The sequence below is a fragment of the Acomys russatus genome, chromosome 8, assembly GCF_903995435.1.
Source record: "Acomys russatus chromosome 8, mAcoRus1.1, whole genome shotgun sequence".
NCBI classification, from domain to species: Eukaryota; Metazoa; Chordata; class Mammalia; order Rodentia; family Muridae; genus Acomys; species Acomys russatus.
In genome coordinates, this window is record NC_067144.1 from 5,736,222 (window position 1) to 5,744,804 (window position 8,583).

Here is an 8,583-nt window from a genome sequence, read left to right on the forward strand (position 1 = left end):
ACCCGGGAGGGAGCAGACGGCCCGCCTGGGGTGCCTCGGGCGCGATTGCAGCAAGGGCGGGGAGCGACGCCCTCCGCCCTCCGGTGACCCGCCGGGCGTCTCTGGAGAGAGACACCGGCCGGAATCCTAGAGCCGGGACGCCGCGCGGCGCCCCATCCCTAGAATCCTGACAGCCGCTCAACCCTGAGGTTTCCCGTTTCCCCCATCCCCCCCGCCCTAGGACAGTGACATCCCTTGGTGCCACTCCCTTGGACAGAGACAAGTCTCGAACCTTGCAATAGCCCTTCCTCCTGGTTTACCTCCTCGGCTTTTCTCCCTGAGACCTGTCACAGCCCCCGCATCCCGTGGTGCCATCTCCCCGGCTTTGGATGCCTCCTTCCTCCGCTTAGAAAAACCCCAGCCAGCCCCTCATGCCTCACGAACCGCAGAGTAGGCCCCTTTTTCTACTGTCAGTCTATGTCAGTCTATTTCCACCTTTCCCCGCCCCCCCCCCCCAAAGCTCCTATGACCTTTGCCATAGGAGAACTTTAGGGACTCCCACAGCCTGTGTTTGCTGCTGTGGGGTCACCCTAGTATACTGCTAGCAATTACAGCTCACCGTTCCCTTAACTAAATGTGCCATTCCTGTCCAGGACACGGACACATCACATACCATCCCCCACCCGCGTTTCTAGTGCCCTGAACTACCTACCACTTGATACCTGTGGACTTGGTCCTTTGCTCGGGCCTCAACGTCCATTTTGCACTTTCTCTCTCTCTGCTTCTTTTGGGACTGGGAGAGCAGAGTATGTCCACTACCTTAAGAGATTTGTCACTGGTCTTGAGTTTATTTTCCCGTTTCAGAAAGTCCTTTAAACTAACATCTGTGAAATTAATACCTGGGCTAATCCAGAAAAACCTAGAACCGGATTAACTCCTTTTCTCAAATAATCTAAATTGGTTTTGACCCAAATAATTTGGGCAGTTGAGGCATTCTGTTATCCCTGCCCATTGCTTATAGACATCAGGCCAGAAGTGACTTACTTGGCAGATACGGAGTCACAATTTAGATGGCAGGATTAATGCTACTTAAGTGTTATGGCACTTTGACATTTTGAAAGGACAGTGGCCAGAAATAATTGTAAAGGGGGCTCAGCGTTTAAGAGTACATACTGCTCTTCCAGAATAGCTGAGTTCAGACCCCAGCACCCATGTCATTTGGCTCACAACTCTCTGTAATTCCGGCTGTGTGTGTGTGTGTGTGTGTGTGTGTGTGTGTGTGTGTGTAATCTGACACCTTCTAGCTTCCCCACACACAGTATACACACCTATGTGCATATGTGAAGGTAAAAATCTTTTTTTCAAAAAAGAATTACAACAACTCATTGGAGTGAGTTTTGTTGCCCGCCTGGGGCTCCTTCGCCTGTTTAGCTCACTGCCGGAGAAAGACGTGCCTGCTTCAGCCACATTCCTAAGGCCCTCCCCTCCTACCCCCACCTCAGCCTGCACACCCTTTCCTGGAATGCGTCGACTTGTCGAGGTTCCTCTTCTGGTGCCTTCTCAGAAGGGTAGTGCTCGCTCTAAAGGTTGTGCCTGGTGGCGGTCCCAGGCCCAAGCCAACTGCAGTTAATTCCTACCGCCATCTCTGCTTGACTCTCTCTGAGTGACTCACTGGAAGGAGCCTGAGTGAGAGTCTGCACAGCAGGGGGTTGGAAAGAAGCCTCTGCTGAGATCAGCACTGTGAGGAAGGGGTGGGGGTTCCTCTCCTGTCCGGCCCTCAGAAGAGGTTGGGTGGAAATGGCCTTAATCCTGGGCCCCACTTAACTTGCTTTCTCCTATCCAGAGTGGAATAAACAGGAACTGGAGCCTAGCTGGGGGGGGGGGGAGGGGCTTCCTTGGGAGAGTCGCAGGGGCACTTGCTAGAGGACTGGGTCAGGAAGAAACCTAAGCGCCTACAGCCCCCACTGGGGACTTGGCCAAGGCTTCTGAAGATTGTCCCCCTCCCCACCTTTCCCACCTAGGTCTGTTCTCAGAGCGATGGGTCGCAGTGACTGAGCTGCCACCATGATCGGGGGCTTGTTCATCTATAATCACAAGGGGGAAGTGCTCATCTCCAGGGTCTACAGAGATGACATCGGGTAAGTTCCTCGGCTGAGCATGCTGTGCCCCAACCTCCTTTTTTGCCTCAGCCTTAGCATGCAATATAGCCTGGTTCCCACTGGACACTGGCCTAGCAGTTAGGCTGAGGCCCTTGGAATGACTCCTGCCCCCACCCGCCCCCCCAGGCTTAGGAATTCCTGCCCTTCCTACTCCTGTGCCTCTTGGGAATAGGTCTGGTGGCTGGAGATGAGCGCTTTTGCCCAGTCAGGTTGGGTCTTCCTTTCAGGAGGATGTGCTGTGTCCAGGGTTGAACTAATCCATCTAAATCTTGCTTTCAAATTCTTTTCATGCCAAGAGCCTTACCTAGATCTCCTTTAAAAAGCCCTCTTTAGTGCGCTGGCTCCTCCGCTGTGTGCTGTTCTTGCTTCTTCTGGGCCCTCCCCGGCTGTGAACAGGCTTGATACGCTCTGTGGGTCATGCTGCCTTTGTGGGTTCGTCTGGGTAGAACCACAAAGCTCCGTGTCTTACGGCCTCAGGCCTCACAAAGAGCTCACTGCACCCTCTCTTCTTTCACACTGTGGCTCCTTGCTGACTAGGAATCCTCCACTGCTCTACCCTGAGGCCAGACTCCTGGCTCTTCTACCTTGGTTTTCTTTCTCAGAGCTTGAGTAAATAGACCTATCGTCTTGTCTTCCTGGCTGATGGGCTGGCTTGGCCTGGCCTTTGTGGCTGTATCCATTGCGGTGAAAAAGCTGAGCTAGGCTTTGTAGCAGTGCCTAGCCTAAGTGAACCCAGCTGGTTCCACCTCTTCCTGTTCCTCCCACCTCTGCTGGGCCATGTGACACTCTGCATGTGTTGGTGTGTGCTCTCTACCTTTTGCCTGTCTTGTCTGCTCCAGCCTCATGGTTTGTGCCTCCCCCGCCCTTGGTGTGTTGTGTGTCGTCTAACCCTATCTCTCCTTGCTGTCACTCTCCTCCTCTTGCTGGCGTCATTTCTCTCATCCCATCTCATTGGCTGATGTAGCAATAGGTAAGCAGCCTGTCAAGCTGCCACTCAGGTACAGGCGGGTAGGGGGTCCCGCCCTCAAATTGTTTTCCTTCGCCATTTTCCGTCCCCTTAACTTAAGGGGTTGGATCTTAGAATAGAATTGTGTAGTATGGTCCATAGCCCCATCTCACCCTGTGCAGTTGAGTCTTCTCGGAGGTCATACTAGCTTTGTCCAACTTTCGGAGGAGTTGGCTTTCCCCACTGGTGGGCCCAATAGAGATGTCTTTCTCTTCAGGGCCTGGAACTTCCTGGAAAGCTAGAGAGATGACATCTGGGCTATATCTAGGAAGTTAGAGTCAGGTCTGGGAATCAGTTTATTGACACTGCACCTACCCTTCCATCATTAACCTTTGACCTCCCTATTTCTCACAGCCTTCAGATAGCAGCCCAGTGTGGGCCCTCTCCCCCTGACCCTACTGGGTGCTGTAAGAGGGGAACCCTAGTGGTTCAGGCTTTCACTTTTAAATAAATGTCAGATTTCAGTGGTTGGAGGGTGGAGCTGCCAGCATCTGTAGGTGATTCCCGTGGGGTGAGGTCTGCCTAGGTGCCGAACAGCCTCTTTGCATCCTTTTCCCTCAGGAGGAATGCCGTGGATGCCTTCCGGGTCAATGTTATTCACGCACGGCAGCAGGTGCGCAGTCCTGTCACAAACATCGCTCGCACCAGCTTCTTCCATGTTAAGAGGTCCAACATCTGGCTGGCAGCAGTCACCAAGCAGAATGTGAATGCTGCCATGGTCTTCGAGTTCCTCTATAAGATGTGTGATGTCATGGCTGCTTACTTTGGCAAGATCAGTGAGGAAAACATCAAGAACAACTTTGTGCTCATATACGAGTTGCTGGATGGTGAGGCATCTGAGGGCTGATAGCCGTGGTGGGGGATAACCTAACTGGGAGGGATTTTGGATTCCGGAGATTTTGGGATACTCTGAACTTTCTTGAGTCTCTGATCGCTTAGGCGTCTTTGATACAGCCAGTCCAAAGCCAAACCCAAAGGCTGGTTTGAAGTAGAATACAAAAATAAGCCAGCAGGTGGGGTGATGACGTTTTGCTCTTTGCTGGGCCTAGGCATCTGACTGGGAGGGCCGGTGGCTGAGCCGCCTGTGTTAGTCTCACGCCTTTGCAGTTTGAGCCGGAGTTCACAAACTGCCTTCAGCTCTCATCTCAACACTGCCTCAGAGCCCAGAGAAAAGGAAGCCTTCTGCCCCTCTGCCTGTCCCTCCGCCTGCCCCTCTGCCTGTCCTCTTTCCTCTCTCAGAGTCTGAGAAGCTTCCTCTTTAACAGCATCTGTTTTCTGGAGAAAATGAGGGCTCATGATTTTTTTAGCCTCTTAACCCACTGACCATGTGACTCTTCTGTGATTTTTTTTTTTAATATTTGAAAAAAAAGTTACATTTTCTTATGAAGAACAAATCCTAAACTGACCGCTCTTGAGCTAGAAGACCTTTCTGCACATGATTCCACACAGCGCCAGGGCCTGTGCTAGCCAGGGATATCCAGACCAGAGGAAGGACAGGCTGGAAGGAGACTGATAATTCACTTCTTTTTGTTTTGCTTTTTGTTCTTGAGCCAGGGTTTCTCTGTGTAGTCCTGGCTGTCCTGGAACTGGCTTTGTAGACCAGGCTGGCCTCGAACTCAGAGATCCGCCTGCCTCTGCCTCCCGAGTGCTGGGATCAAAGCTGTGCACCCCACTTCCTGGCTACAATTCTCTTCTTTTTGCAGAGATTCTGGACTTTGGCTACCCACAGAACTCAGAGACAGGTGCACTGAAAACCTTCATCACCCAGCAGGGCATCAAGAGTCAGGTACTTGAATTGTACAGCATACAGGTAGGGTGGACCCCAAACTCTGTTCCTTCCTGCTGATCCCCAGCTTTATCGCAGCTGACTCATGAGACCGCCCTTGGCAGGAAGCTCTGGCCTCAGCCTCCAGCCGTGACTGCAGACCTCTTTTGCTCTGGGTAGCTCTCCTACCCCAGAAGCTGCCAACTCGGCATCTCTTTTGCCAGGAATACAGCTCAGTTGGTTTCTTGGAGACCGAGGGCAGTGGGTGTGGTGGTGGGGGAGGCCTTGTCTTCCTCAGAAGAGCACATAGGCTCTCCTCAGACTCAAGCCTCACAGCTTTCTTCTTTTTTTTTTTTTTGCTGACCATGCTGCCTCCTGCTGGGAATTTGCTGGCTCTGCGCCTTCTAGCATCAGGTATGTCGTGCCTTGCGTTGGCCGCTGAGCCTCCTTCTGTTGTACAGACCCTGCCCCGTAAAGGTTGTGAGGGAGGATGGGTTAGAGAGTAAAGGACAGAAGCGGGAGAGACGGTTGGCGTGGGGAGAGGAATGAGTGTACTGGCCACCTTTGCCTCGTACAGACAAAAGAGGAGCAGTCCCAGATCACCAGCCAGGTGACCGGGCAGATTGGCTGGCGGCGGGAAGGCATCAAGTATCGCCGAAATGAACTCTTCCTAGATGTTCTGGAGAGTGTAAACTTGCTCATGTCCCCACAGGGTAAGAGCCTTCTCATGATGAGACCCGAGGGGGTGGGGCGGATCCCAGCCCGTGAACAGGGCTTAGCTGCTCCCTGGTTGTCTGTTCTGTCACCAGGGCAGGTGCTGAGCGCCCATGTGTCGGGCCGGGTGGTGATGAAGAGTTACCTGAGTGGCATGCCTGAGTGCAAGTTTGGAATGAATGACAAGATTGTCATCGAGAAGCAAGGCAAAGGCACAGCTGATGAAACAAGCAAGAGGTACCTGAGTCTGGGAGCTCAGGGGAAGCTGAGTGAGGCCTAGCAAACCAGACTGGAATTGCTAATTCTGTCTTTCTAAGAGCATCTGTGGCCGGTTAGTCTTAGCATCAGTGCTAAGACAGATGAAGAGACTGTCTCTGTCCTCAGAGAGCAAGCTCCTTTGTTTGGGCCTGAGCAGCAGGGTTCTCCCTCACCTCCAGCTGCCGAGCAGGGGTTCCCAGGTGGGAGGGCTGTGCTCTGCAGCTTCCCGTGACGCGCGTGCGCGGCTGGCCGGCTGTGGCATGGCTCTGAGCTCTGCTTCTGTTCGCAGCGGGAAGCAGTCCATAGCCATTGACGACTGCACCTTCCACCAGTGTGTGCGCCTCAGCAAGTTTGACTCTGAGCGAAGCATCAGCTTCATCCCTCCCGACGGAGAGTTTGAACTCATGAGGTGCCGGGAGTCGGGAGTTGCGGGGTGGGGGTGAGGAGGAAGTGGGAGTGGCCCTGTGCCATCAAACGTGTTCTTTTCTCCAAAGATACCGAACTACCAAGGACATCATTCTTCCTTTCCGGGTGATCCCGTTGGTGCGGGAAGTGGGACGCACCAAACTGGAGGTCAAGGTGGTCATCAAGTCCAACTTCAAGCCCTCACTTCTGGCCCAGAAGATTGAGGTGGGGACTGGGGACTCGGAAGCCGAAAACTTGACTCGGGGATAAAGGCAGATGCTTTAGGCCTTCTGAGAGCTCACTGACAGGTGTGTCACCTCTAGGTGAGGATCCCAACCCCACTGAACACGAGCGGGGTGCAGGTGATCTGCATGAAGGGGAAGGCCAAGTACAAGGCCAGCGAGAACGCCATTGTATGGAAGTGAGTCTTGAGGAGGCCACAGGCAGGCTCCAGATGCCGTGGTGTGCCTTCTCATTAAGTTTCCTCTTCTGTCTTCCTGTGTGGAGTACGGGGTGAGAGAAGCGTGCGTGCTTCTCCATGGACCTCTGCTTGTATTGTCAGCCTTTAGTGCTTGCACGCGTGCGTGCGTGTGTGCATGTGTGTGTGTGTGTGTGTGTGTGTGTGTGCACACGCACATCTACATTTGAGCTCATCTGTGTGTCTGTTTTCCAAGAATATTCCCCATTGGCCCTTGTCTTGTGTCTGAAGCACAGTCTGGGTAGGGAGACCTCACCCATCCATCAAAGAAGAAATTGCAGCCCCAAGTGCTGCAGTAGTTACCAGGAACCTAACTGCTCCCTGTGCTGGTGCCTCCCATGAGCTCCTAGGCTCCGAGTCCCTCTTCCTCTCCATGCTGGAAGCAAGCAAGCCCTACTTTGAAAATTCTCCAAACTAGCACAGCTCTGTTGCCCATGACCCCTGTGTTCTAGGATCAAGCGCATGGCGGGCATGAAGGAGTCGCAGATCAGCGCAGAGATTGAGCTCCTGCCCACCAACGATAAGAAGAAATGGGCACGACCCCCCATTTCCATGAATTTCGAGGTAAGGCAGAGGAGGGGCCTAGTGCCATGGCTGGGGTGACAGGAAAGCCAGGGGCCAGTCAGTGTCTGCTTCTTAGAGATAAGGAAACTGGGCCTAGACTAGGAAATGCCTTGGCTTGATAGACCCCTTCCCCTTTAAGCCTCTTAGCAGAAATTGAAATTTAAACTGATTAAAAGCTTTGACTTCTCTTGGCTTGTCACAACATAGTTGTTGAGAAACATTTAGATTGTTCGAAAGGAAATTAAGAGAATGCCGCTAAGAAACAAGAAGAGCTGACTTGGCTTTGTGTGAATTAGACACATCTTTTTCTCCACTTCATTTTTCCATCCATAGTACTGACAAGGGTGCATACTTTTCAAAGGCAGTTGTCTGGTTACCTCCTTCCGATGGAGGGCATGGTTCTCTTCACAGCTGGGCTCTTCTTCAGACGTGAGAGATTCCTAGTAACTGTGACAACCCCAGCATTGTTTCCTCAGGCCCCCGGCTGTCCCATGTGGTAGATGGAAGGGATGAACCATGAACCTTGCTAGAGTAGCCACTGTGATAGAATGGCCATGTTCCTAATCGGAGGTGTCCTCTGCCCAGGTGCCATTCGCGCCTTCTGGCCTCAAGGTGCGCTACTTGAAGGTCTTCGAGCCGAAGCTGAACTACAGCGACCATGATGTCATCAAATGGGTGCGATACATTGGCCGCAGTGGCATTTATGAAACCCGCTGCTAGCTGCAAAGTAGCAGCTGGCCCACCTGCCCACCTGCCCACCCACCCTGTCCTACAAGTCCACCCCGTCCCCCACCCTCCCCTCCGACCACTCATCAGTGTCTTCCCTCCCTCCTGCTTCGCTGCCTTTCCTTTACAACAGCCCCCGAGCATAGGTCTGAACCAGCCACATTACAGTGGGGCCTGTGAGGCAGTCCCTGGCTTCCTGGGCAGGGTGGTTTTTGAGGCTTCTCTTCCATCTCTCTGTCTTGGCTTAGTGCCAGGCCTTGTGTTTTGTGACCAAAGCCAGGTGGCCCCCTCTTCTCCCTACCCTTGCGGCCAACACTTCTGCAGTGGGAAGGTTGACTACCTCTCACCTCAGAGCTCCCCCAAAGGCCAGTAACAGATCCCCAGCCCTTAGTCCCTTACTCTGCTTTGGGATAGTATGAGCTTTGTTTTGTACACGTGTGACTTCGTCCAGTTATAAACCCAATAAACTGTAGAGTGGAGTTGCTGCCTAAGTGTTAATAGGGTTGTCAGGAGGGTCTGGCACTAGAAT

The 8,583-nt window shown here is 52.9% G+C and overlaps 1 protein-coding gene across 1 annotated transcript; it reads left to right on the forward strand.

Moving 5' to 3' along the window:
* The first annotated feature begins 2,000 nt into the window (after window positions 1-2,000).
* Window positions 2,001-8,080, forward strand: Ap2m1 (adaptor related protein complex 2 subunit mu 1). Its single transcript, XM_051150712.1, has 10 exons — window positions 2,001-2,117; window positions 3,706-3,971; window positions 4,848-4,930; window positions 5,487-5,622; window positions 5,719-5,860; window positions 6,171-6,290; window positions 6,376-6,511; window positions 6,610-6,707; window positions 7,217-7,328; window positions 7,914-8,080. Exons 1-10 carry the CDS (start codon window positions 2,044-2,046, stop codon window positions 8,046-8,048), a joined length of 1,302 nt encoding a protein of 433 aa, XP_051006669.1. The 5' UTR covers window positions 2,001-2,043; the 3' UTR covers window positions 8,049-8,080.
* The last annotated feature ends 503 nt before the right edge of the window (window positions 8,081-8,583 follow it).